This window comes from Aythya marila, assembly GCF_965140915.1.
Source record: "Aythya marila genome assembly, chromosome: Z".
NCBI classification, from domain to species: domain Eukaryota; kingdom Metazoa; phylum Chordata; class Aves; order Anseriformes; family Anatidae; genus Aythya; species Aythya marila.
In genome coordinates, this window is record NC_139080.1 from 40321609 (window position 1) to 40343424 (window position 21816).

At 40.4% G+C, this 21816-nt stretch overlaps 1 protein-coding gene across 2 annotated transcripts in view; it reads left to right on the top strand.

Moving 5' to 3' along the window:
* The first annotated feature begins 6763 nt into the window (after nucleotides 1-6763).
* Nucleotides 6764-21816, top strand: part of PTAR1 (protein prenyltransferase alpha subunit repeat containing 1) — a 38120-nt gene continuing 23067 nt past the window's right edge. The window contains exons 1-3 of one of the 2 annotated variants that reach the window (XM_082783480.1): nucleotides 6764-6891; nucleotides 11488-11657; nucleotides 18987-19053. In XM_082783480.1, the coding sequence (XP_082639606.1) occupies nucleotides 6806-6891; nucleotides 11488-11657; nucleotides 18987-19053 (323 nt within the window). In that variant the 5' untranslated portion in view covers nucleotides 6764-6805. Of the gene's footprint in view, nucleotides 6892-11487; nucleotides 11658-18986; nucleotides 19054-21816 lie in introns of those variants that run through there. The other variant, XM_082783481.1, reaches the window with a different exon arrangement.

The following is a 21816-nucleotide window of genomic DNA, read 5'->3' on the forward strand; positions in this document are numbered from 1 at the left end:
GCCTCAGCCATGTACTAAGATCCCTTCATCTAAACCCATTGAAGAAACCCTTATGTAAAGAAAAGTCGAGATCAGAGTCCTTTCTTGCATTTGATCTGAAGAGGTTAACAGGCACAAAAAGTAGCAAAAACGTACTTTCCCCTTAAACCTGCTGGGTCAAAGCCATAAATACACTGGAATAAGAACTCTAGAGCAGAATGCTACCGTTTGTTATTAAATACTCACTTTTCAGAACTGAACAGCACTTCCTAAGAACACATGGGCATGTTTTAACCAAGTTAATATACAGCTTGCTCCAGTTAAACTGCTAAGAGGACAGTTTTAAGCTCTCATGCAATTTCAGCATGTTGTTAAAGTTTAACAGGGGGATGAAAGCAGCAGCCTGATTCAATATGTTACAATTACAATCGTGTGATATAGTTTAATTCTGACCTTTTAATAAAACACTGGTTAACATTTACAGAGAGAATGACAGATTAAGTATTAATAACATTTCAAACAACATTTGTTAACATTTTTTTTCCCAAATTGCTTAAATTTCCTTTCAATTAAAAAACAAAATTTGCACTGAGTATAGAACTAGCTGAGGAATCTGAAATTTTAATGATGGTGCTAATTATTGCCATTGTCAATACAGAAGAAAAGATAATCTCACCAGCAGCACTAGTCATGCAGTACAAGCAATGTACAGGATTGTCATGATGTACAAAAATTATTAATAATAATAATGCAGGAATTCTTGTATTATTTTTATTTTTCTAACTTTAAAACCTGTGCAAATATGTTGTATTAGCATAATATACACTACTTATACTAGTATAATATATGATATATATATAATAAACAATATTACTTTAAACTACTTTTACTATATATATACTATTTTTGCTATATACTATTTGCAATTTTATTTCTACTATTATATTGTAATTATAAAATATGTGCTAATGTACAAGGCTAATGCATCCTTTATATTCACTTTGTTTAGTGTAAAAAGGAAAAAGCAATATCTTAGAAAATTTTTTACACTAGACCTAGAGATAAGCTTAAGCCTTTACTAAATGAAATTGTATTCAGATTTCATATTGCCTAACAAGGTTTTTAATTTACTTTAATGACTTTAATTGTAAGTACATTTATGCATATTTTCTGAAACAGTCTAAAACTTATCAACAGACATACTTTCAGAGCTAGTGTGGATTACACTTTATTCAGCAATACACACGTGCAGTTCTATGCTGATAACACAGACATCATAAACACTAGACATAAGGGCAGACCTGTAACAAATAACTAGCCGTTTATACGTAATAGCATTTGTATCAAAGTTTATAATAATGGTAATTACATTCATGATGTACATCACAGACAGTTAAAAAAAAAAAAAAAAAAAAAAAAGGAAAAGAAGACTGCTAGAAATTGAAAATATAGATAAATGGGCCTCAGCAAATCTTTCATATAGTTGCAATTTTTAAAATTACTGCACAAGGTTCTAACTTTATTTTATAACACATAACAGAAATAACATATCATACAAAGAATGTACATAGCATTTTAATCACAAAGTAGTTTCAAACATTCAAAAACATATATCTTGTAATTAAACAGTAATATACCTTATGAATATTATACAAAAATATTAAAGAAAGAGTAGATTAGAAAGCTTATTAAAATGTCATTTTTTCTGATTTGTAGTGTTTCTATACATATAGTGTATCACCTTCCCTCTCCCTGCACCAAGAGTGCTAAACAACTCTGTCCTCATATAGAACCAAGCACTATTCTTAGTAACTATGGTAAAAAGTCTATAGGTGTTACATGATGAATTATTAGATGAATTGTTTAATGAATTATTTTGCATTCCTGAAGCATTGTGCTCCTCTGTGACCTCCTTCTATGTCACCAAAATGAAGTATTTCCTCCATTCTTGTCACTATAGACATAATGCTTTTCTTCTTTCCTAGGTACCAAAGTCCATCTTCTAGATTCCCATGTTATAGTCTGTATCTTTTATAAAGTGGGAGAAAAATTCTTTCTGAGTAAGGAAGTCTATCCAGTCTAATAAAAATTGCATACTAGATCACCATAAAAAGTAAATTTTTGTACTTTGCTTTTGCATGCAGTCCTTATCCAGCCGTCCACTACACGCACGTTGACATCAGTAAGGAATTTCTTCCTTGTCCCTTCAGTTTCCAGATGTAGGCTCCAAGTCTCTTCAGTTTAAACCATTCAAGCCCATCTGTCACTGATTTACATACTTTCACATATTGTATGGCTGTTGTGAAGAATGGTAATAATGCATATTAAAATATGTAAATATACAACAAAGTGAAGTCAGGAAGTCACAGAATTCCACTCTCTATCATCTGTATCCTAAATAGAAATTAATGCTTTTACCTATAAAACTTAGTGCTCTTACATGTAAGGAAATATTCTGAGACTGACTTGTGACTTTCCCTAAAAAATGAGAAAACATTCTCAAAAGCAGCCAAATGTGGCCTCTGGCAGTAAGTAAAAATGTTTCAAGATGACCTAGGCACAATATAATATATGCTCATTTACAAAACCAAGCAATCATCCCACCTTCATGCTACTATAGGATGGAAAACAAAAAATAGTCATAGATATTACTTGTCTGCATCAGTCCTTAACAATCATAAGTAAAATCATGATGAAAGCAGAGGTAAGCTGTACATTTATCTAGGTAGAGAAGCATTTTCAACATGAGTTTGCTGATATGGAAAACTGTATAAAGATATCTTTGTCTTAGCTAACATTGGACTAATGGTATGGATAATAGTACACACCCAGCACTAAAACAATTATTATTCCTTCACAGAACTTAAAACAAATAAATCACATTTTAAAAGAGGAAAAAACATGGTGACAGACTTATCTTAATTGATTCCATTGATTGTGCATGATTAGCTGATTCAAGTGGATATTTGAATCAATTGCCACCATTTTGCAGCGGACAGGGTAGGTGTACTCAAACCTCTTGGCAGAACACATATATATACAAGTGCTGCTGGAACAGCTCCAGATTAATAGGAGATCTAAGTGAAAATACATGCAGTTTGATTTTCAGAAAAAAAAAAAAAAAAAAAAAAAAAAGTAACATTACCTGGCATATTAGGAACATTTTCACCGTAATAAATATGTATTAATAAAACACAAGTATATGTTTTAGCAATTTAACATTTCTTGTCTAATGCTACTCTAGAATTAAAATCAATTTAGCTTCAACTGTTACATAGATTAATATTATTCAACAAAAGAGAGTGAATAGTTTAGTATGCATGAGCACCTTTTCTTGGCACTTCAACTACATTTACTTTTAGTAAGAATGGAAAAGAATTGATCTGGAGAAACATAGAAAACCTAATAGCCACAATTTAATTTCATTAAACAAAAATTATAGAAAGTATGGGATGTTTCTGAGAAACCTTATATTCAGATTTTTCTGCACATTTCAGTGTGAGGTTTGCTCCTCCTTTCTAGCCATTCCTTTTCTCTTTCATCCAGCTGAGGACCATGTCTGCAGTGTCCCTCAACAATGCCATTTCTACTATCCCACCGATACATTGATCACATGAACTGAGCCACACTGACAGAGGGAGTTAGTTTATCAAGTAGTGATAAAGCGCTGATGGCATTAAACTAGGATGCTACTTAGTGTCTTGGCTAACTATGGTTCATTGTGCAAATGAACCATAACTAAAGCAAGAAGCCTTGGGCCCCTTACCAAGACCAGTCTCCTAATAAGAGTGTGAGCCTGTCTTAAGAAACTGTTAGAAGCTGATCCTGCGAATGGACAAGAGCCAAGGAGTCTGCACAGAGACAAGAGGTCAGGTAGCGGTGACGAGGAAGAATCATCAATCTTCATCCCCACAACCCCCAACAACCACCACCAGGATACACTGCGCAAGCGCAGATGGGAGGAGTTTATGGAAATGACTCCTTGGAACTAATTTTAATATGAAGTGGGGACAGGTTATGAATATGTATAGGTGTATTGTGAAACTTCATGCATATGTAACTCTTCACTGCATATAACCAAGGCAAGTTGCCGCGTCAGGTGCACACAACTTTGGCGGGACTACCCCCTGTGCTGCCCAGCACAGAATAAACACAACTACTGTACAATCTGACTGATCGTGGAGTCCATTTTCTGCAAGTCAAAACTACAGTTCTTACAGTGTTCAAAAAATCATTATAATAAAACACAATTTATTGTAGCTAAAGCATTATATTGGCATATTAAATTTTGACTCAGCACTAAATTAGGATAAATTTTTCATACAAATTATCTGGTTTTGTTGCAAAGAAGAAGCAATTGACAATATCTGAGTAACACAATTACAATCTGACCTCCAGTGTAAACTACTAACTAGCTAATATAAGAAAATGACATACAATAAACTTTCTCCACATATATTACAAAGAAAGTAATGCTTTTTTATTATTTCTCATTTTTATTATTTCTCTCTATTATTTATCATTTTTCTCAGATAAAAAACAACATCATCTTTGGAGAAAAATTAAATGAAGGTTATCCATTTCAAACAAGTAAGGCAGGAAAACTAGGAAAAAAAAAAAAAAAAAAAAAAAAAAGGCATAAAACCAAATAAAACATGCAATGTGACTTTAACAGCCTTTATTAACCCACAAAAACTGCTTCTTTCCCATATAATTTCTCTAAAATGTGCTGCTTCATTCAGCACCAGAACTCTATTGGTAGAACAAGAAAATGGTGCTACATTCTAAAGAAGGTATTTGCCCTTACAAATGTCAGCTTCACAAACTTTGCCATTTGAGAGATTTTTCCAAAACTGTTTCCTATCAGTATTGCTATAACAGATAATGTAGTCTCCTGCACCTCTGTAACCTCTCCTATTGTCAAGGCTGAGAAGACTACTCAAATGAGAAGTGTTCTGAAGCACACTGCTGGGTATATTTGAAAATGTGGGGTGGGGGGATGAGGGTGCGGAAGGAGGTAAGGGAAAAAAAAAGTGAGAACATACACTGTTTCAGTATTAATAAACAATGACATTAGCAGGATTCAGAAATATACAGGAATGTTGAGGAACATTTTCTTCAAAAAATAATGTCAAGCACTGAGAACTAAGTATATTTCCTATGTTACTATTAAACTGGAGAAGGACTTTTTATCGGGGAATGAAGTGATAAGAGGAGGGGTAATGGCTTTAAACTAAAAGAGAGGTGATTTAGATTAGACATTAGGAAGAAATTCTTTACTGTGAGGGGTGGTGAGGCACTAGAACAGGTTGCCCAGAGAAGCTGTGGATGCCCCATCCCTGGAGGCGTTCAAGGCCAAGCTGGATGGGGCTTTGGGCAATCTGTTCTAGTGGGTGGCATCCTTACTAGGTCATCCCCGTGTGATCTTCAAAGTCCTTTGCAACCCAACCCATTTTGTGATTCATCCTATGATTCTAAATCCTTCAAAATAAAATAATTTCAAATAATAAATAATAATTCCAAATAATAAAATAAAATAATTAAAAAAAAAAAAAAATCCAAGGAAATTGGATTTTCATCCTTGTTCATTTTTTTTTATTTTTTATTTTTTACTTTTTTTTATAGAACCATGTTCTATATATATTTAGAAAGTTCAACGTTTGGGTGTGCATGTTGGTAGAGCAAAGACTCCCCATGCACCCAGCGCTGTTTACTTGCATTTTATAAATATTACTAAACTCAGATTGAGTTGTATCTTCATTTATAGCATAATCACTGAAAACCTGATTTAACAAGACATAATTTTAAGCAATACAGCATCCACTAGTAGTGCATCACCCAAAATGGACATAAGTGTGTTAAACCGAGGGGACTTCCCAAACAGGCTGTTACACCACCTCGGTTAATCTCTGTTCAAGTAGCGCCAGAGAGAGTAACTGGCAGGCTTGTCAGGGAATGATGGACAGGGTTGAGGAGCAAAGTGCTTGGAGTGATGTGACAGGAGCGAATCCCCCCGGCCAACAAACTAAGGTTCACCTCCAGCATTTGCACGAATGTAAGCAATGCACCATAATGGAGAAATGCCTCAAGGCAGTTTGTGGGGGGTCAGGACGGTGTGAGCTAGAGCTGTGTGTGCAGCTGCAAGGCTGGGATCTTCCTGGGAGCACAGAGGTGTGGTGGGAGGTGAGGGCTGCAGTGAAGGCTCTTCAGGAGAGACAGGCTGGGAAGATGAGGAGGTGGGGTTGCCCTTTCTCGTGAGAGGAAAAATATTACAGCAGGCTTTTCAGCATCCATAAACACTTAAAATATTATTTCAGGGAGTCAGTGGAAAGCAACATATAAAGTCGTAAGCTGTCTTTTAGCAATTGCTGCAGAAGGTGGTCTCTGACACGTTCATTTTGGCTTTTAACCCTGCACTCCCATCAGCGCCTTGTGTCACTTGGTGTGGGGCCACACTACATAAAACGTGTGGGCACACATTCAGCGTTTCTCAGGGGGGACATCCACCTCCCTCTGCCGCACACTGCCCTGACATAGCTCCTTTTCTACAAATGTGTCTGTCTGCGCCGCGCTCTGCCCTCAGGACACGGCTCCGGTTCCCCACCCCCCCCAGCAGCCGGGGCCGGGCCCCTGCGGGCGGCGCCGTCCCCTCGGCCGCCACCAGCCGCCGGGGGGCGCCGAGCCGGGGCCGCCCCAGCCGCACGGCGGCCCCGCGTTGCCCCGGAAGAGCTCGGCTGGGCTCGGCTCGGCACGGCACGGCAGGGCCCGGCACGGCACGGCACGGCTCTGCTGGGCTGTGCTGTGCTGTGCTGTGCTGTGCTGGAAGATGGCCGAGTCGCCGGAGGAGGTGGCGGTGCTGGTGCAGCGGGTGGTGAAGGACATCCGCAACGCCTTCGCGCGGAACCCGCACATGTGAGCGGCGCCGCCGGGACGGGCACGGGCACGGGCACGGGCAGGGGCTGGGCACGGGCACGGGGCTGCGGAGGGTCCGGGGCTGCCCTCCCGGCTGCCCTTCGCCTGCCCGGCCTGTAGCTAAGCGCTTGGGTGGGTGGCCGGGTTGTAGCAGGCAGCCTGTGGGTGCTGCCTACAACAAGGCGCCGCGCTCCGCCGTGGAGTTTCGCTGCTAGGTGGTGAGCCGTGGTGGGCTGTAGGCAGGCGGTGTTTGTGAATGAACGCCCTGAGCCTCTTCGGTCCCGCACTGCTTCTCCGAAATTCCTCAGCGGTGGCAAAGCTGTGTTTTGGGGGAACACGCTGCTGCTGCTGCTGCTGCTGCTCTTCCCTTTCGTGCAATCCAGGGGATGAAAGTAGGTTACAAGAGCCATGTGCAGCCAGACCGATGCGCTGTGTCATGCCTGGAGCGAGCGGGCACGGGCTGGGTACCGCTCCCCCGAGGTGGGCAGGGGGAGGTCAGCCTGCCCAGCTCCTGGGACACAGCTCCCGTGGGGATAAAACAGGCGCCAGGCCCTTGGCTGCAGGCCTTCTGCCTCTGGAGCAGCGGGTTGCAGCCCCAGTGGGCATAGATCTGACGCCCTGCCTTCCTCCAGTGCGCCGAGATGGTTGTGATCCTTTGCAGTCCCTGGCAAACATTATCCTCTTCAGCTGAGTGTCCCGTTTGTGCCACAGATCCAGCTTTGAATTCCTTAAATCTGGCTCCGCAGAGAATAAGAGGCTTGCCCAGTGCGCAGTGTGCATTCAGGACCTCATACTTTTGTCCCCAACTCTAATCACTCGTATGGTATTTGTTGTCCCATTTGCTGTCTGAGACTTTGTTCACTTGCCCCCATTGCTTCTGTCGGAATGGATGCTCTATTCTGGCACGCTCCATGCTTTCTAAGGTTTAAACAGGGTGTTGTCTCTGGTGAACAATAAAAACATGTAAAAATTCAATTTGGGGCTAACTAGAATGTTTTTCTTTCTCTTTTATGTATTTATTTTAAATTAGATTTGGAGCAAGCTTTCATAAAGCTGTGAAGTTTACTGGAAGATACTTTTACCCAGTGCCTACAAGGATAGGTCCTGATAAAATCATTGGCATGGGTTGTCCCACTGGAACTGATGGACTGCCAACACTGAACAGATCAGTGCATGCTTTCTTTATCAACTTTGCTTTTCTTATGCATGTGAGGTCAAACAGAACATATGATTCACTTGTCAAAAAAGTACCTGAGTTGTGGGTGTAATTGGGAAGCTGAACTCTTAGATGGTAGCCCAGCATTTGTGTGTGAAATCTGAGGTGCTTTCTAGTTTGCAGACAATGATTTATATCAGTTCAGTTTGGATCACTTTTTCTGTCTCAATTCACCATGTTCTTACTGTGTTTAAAAAACACACTTCATTTTATGAGATTCAAAACTCTAAATCGAGGCATTTTTTGGTATGATTGCAAATTTCTCTGCTGGGGACCGAGAAAGAAGTTTTCTTTGTTAAGTCCTTATTGATGTGAAACTCGTCTTGCTGCTGCCAGAGCTCAGCAGATGGTTGCACGTAACTTCTCCAGTCTCCATGCAGGTTGAAGAAGCTCTGTAATGACTGAGGCCTTCAGTGACAACCTCGTTCAAATCATCCACTGAGTTCTAGCAGCTTCCATCGTGTGTTTTAGGAATGTGAGTTACCATGATACATTGATCACCTGTAAATCCAAAGGTAATTCATGGAGGTTTTGGAACATGACCAGAGTACCTGCTTTTAGGAAAAGAATTGCAAGTACACCAAAAAATCATAAAATTCACCGGACAATAATGGAAAACCAGAGAATTTAGGGAGTGAAATGTTGCTTTCACAGTAGGTTGTGTTTCAGGTGATAGCAAAGAACAGCAGCCCTCGATTACTGTTTCCTTTGGTATTGTGAGCACCTTGTATCTTGACCTAAATGTGGGCATCCTCCGTCCTGCAGCTGGCTTGTGCAGTCATGTCGATATGACCGAGGTGTGCCCACGCCTGGGCCGGATCGATTCAGCAGGGGTAAGTGCCAGGTCCCGCTCTGGAGTCACAGCAACCCCAGAAGAGCTGGTGGTTGGATCTGAGGATCTTTTAAGTTCTTTTCCAACCTGGATGATCCTACTATTCTGTGGCCGAAGGCTGTCTGCAGAAGATTAGGGGTATTTCAGTCATTTACTTTTACAAGCGCTAATTGGGTCACTGGTGCCTGCACATGAGTCCTGCTGCAGAAGCTTTTTTCTTGGGGGTGTACGATGGAGCAAAGGCTGCAGGAGTTCTCAAGCAGTGCCTGTTGGACTGACAAAATGAACGGCCTGCCCTCTTACTTGCTCCTTTTGCAGACCAGAGGGGCCTTCAGGAGCAGCCAGCTGGAAAAGGTGGTGGTTTGTATGGATTGTTTTGGCCGCAAGTTAGGCACCCTGTCGTGGATAAATCTGCTCTTCTGGTATTTTAAAGTATAAATTCTGTTCCCTCTCAGGAACTGAATGCCACATATGGTTTCTGAACCACCCAGGTCATCAGAAGCAATACCAGGGTGTTGTAGACAGCATCTCTACCAGATGACAAGTCCTGGTTGCATCTTGGGAAAACCAAGCAGTTACCAGATACACCATTTCTTGTGTTGCATTGTGTCTTCACAATTTTCGTTGTGCCATGGTATGGTCCTCTGCCTCTTGGCTTGCTGAGCATGACCCCAGAGTTGGGGTGTTTGGTTTGTTGGAGTGTTTGCAAACCCTATCTGTCGTTGTGGCATCTTCAATGCAGCGTTGTGAAATTTAGCTTTCCCAAATCAGACCTTTTTTACTTGGTAAGGACAGAAGGTGTGGGTGTGTGGTTCTCTGTTTTTTTTTTGTTTGTTTTTTCCCCTTGCTCTTTACCTTTGGTGTACTGTCTATAGGCATTAGCTGGTAAATTTTAGTGGTTATTCACAGAGTTAATTAGCAAAGCTACAGGTAACTGTATCTTTCTTGCAGCTGAGGCCCCATGTGTCCCAGTATGCAAGGCCAGACAAAGTTTGACCGAGGACTGTAGGTTTAAGATTCATAAATGCAATGGAGCCAGCAGTAAGTACCAAATTTAGGCTATAAGGCACCCTCTTGAAAGCAGCAGTCTGGAGTGATATTGTAGGTCTAATCTGACTAGCTTTGTGAAAACCTTAACTTGTTTTTTCAGTGGAGCAGCAAGCATTAAAATCTTTTTTTTTGATACTTATTGCTTATGGTGTAGTGGGCAGTAAAACGCAGAGTTTTCCTTTTCTGTTCCCAGGTGACGAGAGATGGGTAGGGGACCTGGCTGTGCATTTGGAGACAGAGCCAAGCTATTTGGGGATGTCTTCCCTCAGGTTACTTGTGCTCTTCGTGGCTTGTTGCAGTCTGACAGAACAAATCAGTTTCCTGAAAAAGCAGATATACTTGTTCTTTAACAAGCTCGTGGTGTCACTTTTGCTTTTAGACACTGAACTAAATCAGCGTATTCAGATTATCCAGTAACAAAATTAGTTTAAGGTAACTGAGTTGAGGTTACAGGGTTGGAGCATATATGTAGGCCTTGTACTGAGAAAATTTAAGGTGGTTCTGAAAACCACAGCAGATTTTTTTTTTTTCTTGTCTGAGACCTGAGGAGCTCCCTTCTCAGCAACAGACATTTTTCTATGAAACAGGGCATAAAGGCGAAATCATTCATAATAGCAAGTATAGAATAATATTGCTTTTGGTTCAGGTGAGTGTGAATAATTGACGGTCTTGTTTGTTTTTAAGAAGCTGTTATGACCACTCTTCCAACGCTCATGCATACTAAAAGCTGAGGAAAAAGGAAAAAATTATATCGCCCCTTGAAACTAAAAAGCTTCTGATGCTGCTGCTGTGTTTGCTGGTATTAATTTTTGTGCCCATGTTTTATTTATTTGATTTTTTTTCTAGAGGCTTGGTTAATGTTGGTACTGTGAAAATACAAAGCAGGGACCTTGCCCATTCAAGATTTTTGAGAAAACCTGGTGTAACTTTTCTGGGTATGTTCAGAAAAGCCAGAATCACCAGAAGGAATCTTCTTAGATAGCATTTTAAAGATTTTGAATTCATTCTTGTTAATCCGGTCATGGATGAACATTACATTGAGGCTGTTCAGCATGTCTTGAAGTGTTCCTGTTTTTCTGTTGCTACTGCACTGGGGAGCTAAAATAAAATTTTGTAGAGGCGCTTAACCAAAACCACAGCTAGCTTTTATATTGTGTCTGAATAAATTGTGTGGTGATAAAATATGTTTAGGCTTTTTTTCTTTCCCCCCTCAACTTAAATCTTTATTTGCACTTTAAAACGTGTTTGAATCACTTATTACTGAGTTAATTTGCTGCATGATTGTGCAGAGGATGGCTTTCTCAAAACACATTTTATCATACCTGAAGTGTAGGAAGAAACAAGAGGGTGAGTTGAGAATAATGAGCACAGACTTCTGTAACATCAGGGAAAAAGGTGATGAACTGGCAGGGAGCACTGCTTTTTGAGAAAAATAATTGGTAAATACTGCAAGTAAGTTTAATTATATTTCTTTCTGTTTGTTTGTTTGTTTTTAAAGAGATGAAATAGGATTAATACCCTGTCCTGAAGCCAGATATAACCGGAGCCCTATAGTCCTGGTAGAAAACAAGCTTGGTGTGGAGAGCTGGTGCGTCAAGTTTCTTTTGCCATATGTCCACAATAAACTTCTGCTCTACAGACAAAGAAAACAATGGCTGAACAAAGATGGTAAGTTACCCAGATGTAGAATAGTATTTTACCTGATTTTAACACACATTTTTTATTTACCTTTTTTGGACACTACACTGCCCCTTCTTGAAGGCAGCCTAACCTGCTCTGACAGAACTGAGTGCAGCGCTCAGGCTTTATGTTGTGCTTCATGGTGACACGAACAAGTTGTATTGCTGCTTGGTTGACAATGCAAATCCTTCCTCTCTTGCCACATTGGAAGGTTGAGAGGGAAGTGAGTTATTCCCATTTCTGTGTACAGAAGGAAGTATGCCCTGAGACAGAAGGGCAGTTATGGAGATGTGTGGATTTGAAGTAAGAAAGAAGTGCAATGCTTTTTGGACTTAGGGGTACCAGGAATCATGTGTCCAAACAACTTAGTAATTGTAAAACTCTATTCCCTTTTTCCTTTTTTTGTTATTGTTGCTCTGTTTTTTAATTTGTTTTACTTGCGTGAAAAGTACTTTTCTATGTATTGTCTATTTTGAATGCGTGGTTTTTTTTCTAAAGATTTTTTTTTAAAGAATTATAAGCAAGTGTGACATGGGATATTTGACTCTTTACAAAGTCACTTATTCTGTTGAAAGCAAGAATGAAAAAGGGTAGCTGTAGTTTAGGAAACTAATTTTTCTGTTTATGGCTTTAGGTCTCTTCTAAATGGCAGTCAGCTTAAAAATTTTTCTTCCTGTATGTTTCTCTCAGTTGGATGCAAATTTACTGGCACACTGCTCCTTTTAGGCAGGTTCTTGTGCTTTCTTGTGGTGACACCGTCTGTCTGGTGCATTCCTGTCTGTCCAGCAGGAATGGCAAGGGAGTTCTGACTGTTCAGAAAGCGTCCCTACTTTCCTCACAGATGAAGCATCTCAGAATCTCTTCTCTCAAAACACAGGCCAAAATTATGCATCAGAAAACAGTGGAGCGCTGCAAAGTTTATATAAGTACCTGTTTGTCTATTGAATCTTGTTTGATTTTCTTCCTTTGAAGAGTAACTCCCTTCTCCTTTGTTTCTTTAATTATGGAAGCCAATGTCACATGTTTGAGAAGAGATGACCGACAGTATTTTCATGTCCTCTGAGCAACTCCTGTAAACCATGATCAGGACCTCACCTTGTTAGTAGCACATTTAGAAGCAATGTACAGCTTACAGCATTTAGCATGCTGTACCCTTAAAAGAGTCTCACGTTTGATAGGAAATTCTAGTGGAAACTGAACTACAGTGATGGAGGAAATGAAGGTAGAAGTCTTTCCCAGACAGACCTACACAATTGTTTATAACATAGGTTAAGTAGTCATACTGTATCAAGAGACATTACCTTTTCTGTACATTTGAAATGTAATATCCTCAAGGATTTCCTACTGAATTCTTTTTTGTAGGTAAGACTTCAGAGTGAGAATTTGGCAAGGTAGCTGTTTTCTTTTGCATATAGTGAAAGTATAAATTTATTGCTGCTGCAAACCCAATTGGGAATTCTATTGCTATTTGTAATAAACAGTGGTTGCAAATACAGTCTCCCGTTACCTCTTCTGTGTTGTCTGAATTACCATAAGCCATTTTAGGTAGAATGAAGAAGAACAGGGTCCCGATTAGGGTGTATGATTTCATCTGATACTCTTCTGGCAGGATCCTAGAAGAAGCCAGTCCTTAATAACTTACTGAGAGATGTTTAATTTTATCATGGCTTCTTTTGAAAGCTTGAACGTTTTCTGGGATCCACGATCAAGAGTACTTTTTGCTATTGTTGTAGTTTAGAAGTCCCAGTTTGATAATATGTTTTTATCCTTTCTCCAAATTGTTTTAATATATGCATGTATATTATTTGTGCACATCAACAAGACAGTTGTCTGAAATTGCTACGTATCTTCTCCTTATTCAGAGTATCATTGTGCACATTCCCAGAATATCCTTACTTCCCATAAATCTGCAATTCCACTTCTAAGGCAGTGGAATTTTTTCTTCTTCTAAATTCTTCTAATTTCTTTTCTTTTAAAACAGTGGAATCTTTTTTTTTTTCTTCTGAAAAGCTCATTAGTGTGATACACGTACAGAAATAAAAATCTGGATACAGTCACGTTTGAAAAGAAAACAAGCTAAAAATATACAGTCATTGTTGCCCTCTTGCATCTGAGGAAGCTTTTAATGTACAGAATGATACCTATTTTGTGAGCATCTGTGATGCTGTATTTTGATTAAAATGTATCCAGCAGAAAGTGCTTTTAAAATTTTAAATAAAAGACATGTTGAGTTTTGTTATTGACACAAAGAGAACTATCTGGCAACTCCTACCTATGTGTGCCAGATCTGTCACATGACATTGCATGGAAAAACTCAGAGGTTACTAAAATTGTGTCATTTGACATCTCTGGCTCAGAATTCATATTTCGTGAAATCTACATCTGCTGTTTGTTACAGCAAATGTCAAAGTAAATTGGACTGAAAGAAATGGTTATTGCTTGGAGACTTTCCTTTTGTCTGCTTCTTTCCTTTGATCAGGTTCAGGATACGGTGATTTTTAATTTTTTTTTTCAAACACTTCTGTAAAACAAAATGTTAGATAAGCTAGTGCTTAAATTGTGCATGCCTTGGTGCTGTTTCAGACCTTGGGCAATACCAGAATAATAACATTAATGTGAAATCATGCCTGTAGGACAAACAAACTATATTCTTCTACGTGGAGTTATGTAGTCTCTGAAAACTGTTTCGTAAATGAATTTGAAAGATCGATATAGGCTGTAATAAACTTCATTTAACATATCCTATATGTCATAGACTATATAATGATGGTACCTAATAATTACTAAAACAATTAATAAAATTCAACCCTAAAAAGTTCAGACTTTTTAATGTCCAAGTTCAGCAGCTCTGTGTTGTCTGTAATGAAGTCCTTTGTCACAGTATTCTGTTGTTTATCTCAGTTTCATCTTATCCCACATTTTGCAGTCCCATTTACCTTTCACTTCTATAGCAAATACCTTTTCCTCCTATAGCAAATAAAAAAGGTCCTGAAGGCAGATCTCCTTATTGTGCAGTCCTGGTGCCTTGACGCTTCTGTGATTGAGCAGAAGCATTGGACCCTTTAGATACAGCCTGCAGACTTGTTTGCAAAGTGATAAGCAGCTGAAAATGAAATGCATGATAAGTGTCAGTCAACCTAGATCTGGCGGTTGAAACTCTTCACGATATGTTTTAAAAAATGTACTACACCAGCAATCTGCTGGCAGTTTAGTTTAAATAGAAGGCAAGACTAAGATGGATGTTAACTGGGAGTGCCACACGGCTGACACGAGCAAGTCCAGGAGGTTCATGAAGCACCTAGATGATAACTTCTTGGTACAGGTGCTAACGGAGCCAACTAGGAAAGGTGCCCTCCTAGACCTGTTGCTAGAAAACAGAGAGGGTCTGGTGGGAGATGTGGTGATTGGTGGCCGCCTCGGTCATAGCGACCATGAAGTGGTTGAGTTCAAAATTTATGGTGACAGAAGGAAAAGTGCCACCAAAACCTCATCCCTAGATATGGGGAAAGCGGACTTCAGGCTGCTCAGGGAACTAGTCAGTAAGGTCCCCTGGGAAACTGCTCTTGAAGGCCTCGATGTCCACCAGTGCTGGTCACTCTTTAAGCGATGCCTCCTAGAAGCACAAGATAAGGCAATTCCAAAATATCGCAAGTCAGGCAGGCGGGGCAGGAGGCCGGTGTGGCTGACCAGGAACATTCTAATGGAGATTAGGCGGAAACAGAGAGTGTTTCGCTACTGGAAGGAGGGCCAGGCGTCATGGAAAGAATACAGGGATGCTGTTCGTGTTTGTAGGGAGAAAGTTCGAGTGGCCAAAGCACAGCTAGAGTTGAAGCTGGCTGTGTCTGTGAGAGAAAATAAAAAGGGTTTTTTTAGATATGTAAATGGAAAAAGGAGAACTAAAGAAAACATAGGGCCGCTCCTTGATAGGGAAGGTCTCCTCACAGACGATGACGTAGGCAAAGCAGAGACGCTTAACGCCTTCTTTGCCTCTGTCTTCAATGCCGATGATGGGCTTCGGGACCCAGGGTGCCCTGAGCTGGAGGACTGGGACGGTGGGGATGACAAACTCCCAACTGACCCTGAACGTGTGCGGGATTTGCTACTCCACCTGGATCCCTACAAGTCCATGGGTCCGGATGGGATTCATCCCCGGGTGCTGAAAGAGCTGGCGGATGTCATCGCGGAACCTCTATCAATTATTTTTCAACGATCCTGGGAATTTGGAGAGGTCCCAGTAGACTGGAAGCTGGCAAATGTTGTGCCAATTTTCAAGAAGGGTCAGAAAGAAGACCCTAGCAATTACAGGCCTGTCAGTCTCACGTCAGTGCCTGGTAAAATCATGGAGAAGTTGGTTCTCGGACTCATTGAGGCGCACCTGGGGGACAAAGCAGTCATTGGTCCCAGCCAGCATGGGTTTGTGAAGGGTAGGTCCTGCCTAACTAACCTGATTTCCTTTTATGATAAGATCACCCGTATGGTGGACCAAGGGAAACCAGCTGATGTGATTTTTTTGGACTTCAGCAAGGCTTTTGACACGGTTTCCCATAGGATCCTACTGGACAAAATGTCCACCATACAGCTAAATAAAAACATCATACGATGGGTGAGCAATTGGCTAACGGGCAGGGCCCAAAGGGTTATGGTAAATGGGGCTGCGTCAGGCTGGCGGGCGGTCACCAGTGGGGTCCCTCAAGGCTCCATTTTAGGGCCGGTACTTTTCAATATTTTTATAAACGATCTGGATGTAGGAATAGAGGGTATTTTGAGCAAGTTTGCTGATGACACCAAACTTGGAGGAGTTGTGGACTCAAATGAGGGCGTAAAGGCCTTGCAGAGGGATCTGGACAGGTTGGAGAGCTGGGCGATCACCAACCGCATGAAGTTCAATAAGAGCAAGTGCCGGGTCCTGCACCTGGGACGGGGAAACCCTGGCTGCATGTACAGACTGGGCGATGAGACGCTGGAGAGCAGCCTAGAAGAGAGGGATCTGGGGGTCGTGATAGACAGCAAGTTGAATATGAGCCAGCAGTGTGCCCTGGCAGCCAGGAGGGCCAATCGTATCCTGGGGTGCATCAAGCACGGCATCGCTAGTAGGTCAAGGGAGGTGATTGTCCCGCTCTACTCTGTGCTGGTGCGGCCTCACCTCGAGTACTGTGTGCAGTTCTGGGCACCACAGTATAAAAAGGACATGAAACTGTTGGAAAGTGTCCAGAGGAGGGCTACGAAGATGGTGAAAGGCCTTGAGGGGAAGACGTACGAGGAACGGCTGAGGTCACTGGGCCTGTTCAGCCTGGAGAAGAGGAGGCTGAGGGGAGACCTCATCGCAGTCTACAACTTCCTCGTAAGGGGTTGTCAAGAGGCAGGAGACCTTTTCTCCATTAACACTAGTGACAGGACCCGCGGGAACGGGGTTAAGCTGAGGCAGGGGAAATTTAGGCTGGACGTCAGGAGGGGGTTCTTCACAGAGAGGGTGGTTGCACACTGGAACAGGCTCCCCAGGGAAGTGGTCACTGCACCGAGCCTGTCTGAATTTAAGAAGAGATTGGACTGTGAACTTAGGCACATGGTCTGAACTTTTGGGTAGACCTGTGCGGTGTCGAGAGTTGGACTTGATGATCCTTAAGGGTCCCTTCCAACTCAGGATATTCTATGATTCTATGATTCTATGTGGCTCTTGTCTAGGGGAAAAGCAAATACTAACATTTTGTATGGGGTTCCTTCTTTTCTGTTTGTGTTGTTGTATTTAATAAACACCAGCTGGGGAGAAGGTTGGTTGAACAGAGTAACAATGCAGTTACTTAAATATAGGAGAACCATTTTTGGTTTTTAGCGTTGGTTTGTGTTTAGCAGCAAAGGTAGTAATTGCTGGATTTTTTCCTTCAAGAAGCTCTCAGTTGCCCTATAGGAGTTATGTGAATTTGACATAAAGAAGATTTATGTTACCTTGCATAACATAGTAAGAAGTGATTATTAGCTGTTGACCCATTGCATTTTGGAAGGCAGGAAGTGTGTTACTATATGTTAGTATTGTTTATGACTCGAGGTAATAATAACAGAATAATTAGTGTTTAAATGTGTGTATTGATGACAAATACAATCTATAGACTTTTGTAAAAGGTAGAGTAACTGCTAATATATTAAGAAGGTTAAATGGAAAGTGTAAATGAAACAACCACAGCTCACAATTTTACTTTATATTTCTTCTTATACATCTGCTTTTGATTTGATGGATGTTGCCAATGTGACTTTTTGAGTGTACAAATAAAACCATAGCCAGCAAAATACTTACTAGGTGTTAAATTTTACATATGTGAGTAATCCTGAATATTTTATTGTGGACACTGGCATTTATCCGTGTAAAATTAAATAGGTGTTAAATAGGTGTTGAAGTACTTTGCTGTCTCAGAGGTTGAATAAGCCAAAGAAAAAGCTGTGTACATTTAGGCATCATATAAAGAAAAGTGGTTGCACATCTTAGATGCACTTCATGCCCCAGCAACAAATAGGTCTTTAAACAAAAAATTTTCATTAAAGTCAAAAACAAAACAAAACGGCAAAAAAGAGAAACACGAAAAAACAAATTCAGCTTAATTCTTTAATGTACTTTTTAAAATGTCACCATTAACAGCTCAGTTCAAAATTGTCAATTCAAAATTATAACTTATAGGCAAGAGCATCATGAGGAGCACAAACTTGCTCTGTCAGACATAAGTGAACAAGTAGGTATGCAGTTATAAACAAAGCTATTCCACTTTTTCACACAGTTAAATAACAACTGACCTCTCTGAGAAACATCTTGGTTAAAATATAAATTAAGTAATTTTCCTGTCCATCTCTGAGAGCATATGATGTGTTTGAATCTGTCTATCTAGTTATTTATATCTCTCTATATAAAAGTATATATCTACATATCTGTATATATGTACAGATATACAGTATATATCTATACATCTGTATGTCTATCTATTCGTATGTATGTATACCATCTATCTAGATAGATAAACAGGTAGCAGTCAGAAATTTCCAGCTGCAGACTTCTTAGATAAGAGTAGTTAACAATATAGAAGTCCTTTATTTCCAATAGCCAAAAGGGAAGATATGGCTGATTCTGCTCCCCTTTAAATTAACCTGTCTTTTTTTTTTTTTTTTCTGGAATGAGATATAACAGTGTTTTGCAGAGGCAGGCATCCATAGATGTAGCAGCCATGGGAGGGAAGATGTTAAGGACAGGTGGGGGCTAAAGGATTTCAGAAAGACCACTGCTCTTTGTGAACCATTGCTAATTTTTGTGTTTTCTTTTTCTTATACTCATTTTAGAGTTGGTGGATATCACGTGTACACTGCTGCTACTGAACCCTGACTTCACCACGGCTTGGAACGTGAGGTAGGTTGCCCTGAGCAAATGACATCAGAAAGACCTGGGCCTGAATATGCAAGTCAGCCATAAGCTCCGCTTTAAGTGGTAGTTAATGACACAGCAACAGCTTCTCAGCTAAGGAGTGCTGAAGGAATGTTGAACATCTCTTTTATCCTGTATGCCTCATTTCATGCTGGTTTTGGGTTTTGTTTGTTTCATACAAAGTTTACGCTGCTGCACGTGAATACAGGAGTTAGGCCCCCCCCCTTTTTTTTTTGGATGGGAGTCCCATTTGAACTGCCACTTCTCTTTTTGTCCATCAGTTGAGGCAGGCTTCAATTGAGTTGTAAACTTAGATGGACGTATCCTTTTTGCCAAATCGCATAGCACCCAACTGATGTCTGCTGTCTGATTTCATTGTTCCCATTTTACCATTCGTTCAATATTATACCTGAGTCCTTTTGAGCAAACTGATCAATTTACTACTACAACCAGTGCAGCTTGTCAAAGCTGAATAGCCCTTAATATACTGCAAGAGAAGGGGAGGAAGTTGTATTCATAGCGTTGTGAAGCAGATAATTTTTGTGTAAATCCTGCAGGTGGGAGAATATTTTTCTGCATCCCAGGTAAGATATGACACAGTCTAAAAGGAATAATTTAAGAGTGGTTAGAGGGCTGGCAGGAAGTTGTTAGTGTCCAGGAGGGCTCTTGTTTAAAACAAGAAAAGAAAACCAAAAACACTTTTTGTAGTTAAACAAAAGTAGTAGTTTAATTTCAGTAGGAAAAAATGAACAAAATGACCTAGAAAGCTGATGGCTGTGGGTTGCTGTCAGCCCTATATATCAGAAATTCATATATATATATGTTTTTATATATATATATATATATATATATATGTTTTTTAACTGGTGATACAGTTCTGGAGGATTCTGCTGGGATATGTCACTCTCTAGCGTCTTGAGTATAAGAAAGGCAGGTGGAAGTGGTAGCAAAGGGCTTACTGTCTTGAAAATGTATACCCCCAAGTAGCTGTCAAGTAACAAAATAGAGTTATCAGCATGTATAAACACTAGAGCTATTAGAGTAATGTAATCTTGTGGTACATAAAACTGAATTCAGGTTTTTTGCTTTGTCTTTTTTTTTGATGCAAATGCATCTATCCTTAACAGTCTGTGTGTTTTTTTCTGCCTGACAGCTGAAAGAGTTTGTTCGGACATACACGAGCGGGGTAGTTTAAAACTGCAAATGGAATAACAACATTAAGGAACGTAGGTGAAGATTGTCTCTTTTATGGCCTTTATGGTTTACCTCAGTGTGCAAAACTTGAGAGGATGTCTGTCCTCCTCTGATTTTTGGCGGGGTGGCCTGGTTGGTGGTTTGTCTTTGAAGCACTGTGTGTCACGTTCAGAGAGAGGCTGATGTCATACCAGCCATTCAGTAGCTGAGGGATTTGCCTCTGAGTGCTCTAGATGAGGTTCTGATGTGCTGAATCTACACCTGCCTTGGTTTAGGCTGCTGCTAGGCATTGGCCCTTTCAAAGGGTAGGCACTCAATGGCACAACCCAAACCAAAGCACAACACTTCAGCCTCCCTACTATGCTGTGTGGTTCCAATCTCAGCATACTACAGATCAAGGCAGGCAGACATGGATGATATATGTGGTCACTGAGTAGAAGACACGCTATGTTCTGCACAGATACCGGAGATAAATTTGTACTGTGGATTATTATAAGCAGGGAACTAATTGTGTGGGACTTGCACTCTGCTTGCAGAACATGATGGATCAGCCGTGGGATGATTGTTTTCATCTTGCAGAGGATGTTTTTTGTGCCAGATTCATCGTATGCTCTTGACACACAAATTCCCTGTTTTATTTGGAGAGGAAAAAAAGCATCATAGATTCTGAGAAGCCTAAAATAAAAAGAATAAGAGTTATTTACTGAATAGCAGCCCTTTCTGCAGAGTACTTTGTGTACAATCTAATAAGTTTATCATTTTAGGCTGAGATAATACGTTTCCTACATTGTATTCTCTGCTGAGAGCTTCAGAGGTAGTGATTGACCCAACAGCACTGAATGTGGAGAGAATGTGGTTGTTTGAGAGTAGGAAAAGGAAATCGCTTCCTTGGAGAGGAGACAGGACTTGGCAGAGCAAGAAGACAAGTGGTGATGTGGAAGGCTAATGTGTATTTGAGCTCAAATGACCATCAAAGAAAATTGTATGTCGTTAGTGAAGCACAGGGGAACATAAAGCTTTAAATATGCTATCTGCTAGAACAGGTAATATAATATGTCTGTCTTGACTTCGGAGCTATTCGAAACAGCGTAATGTGCCTGCACAGCTTATTTTTTTTATTTATTTATTTTCATTAGAAGAAACTGGGAAGCTACAGAATGGCAGAGCCTATAACCTAAGCAGGGAGAACTGATCGAGAGCCAATTGTGTGGTGTAGGAACGCATGATAAAGGAGATGTGTCATTTCTTAGAACTCAGAGGGAAATTCCTGTCATACAGAATGAGCAACGAGGCATTTGCAGTTACTAATCATAACTTGCTTTATGTTTTTATGAGTTGAAAAATCTTTCAAGCTACTATGACCAAAATCTGTAAGTTATTACGAAGGAAGTTGTCATAGGCATCATTGTTGTTGATATCGTTGCTTACATGTATGATTGATCAAATGTCAAAAGGCATCAGATAACAAGAAGCTCTGAAAGTTCAAATATTTTCCCATGAGATATCAGTGACTTCAAAGATGTCATTAAAACATGAGGCAAGTGAAGAGCATTT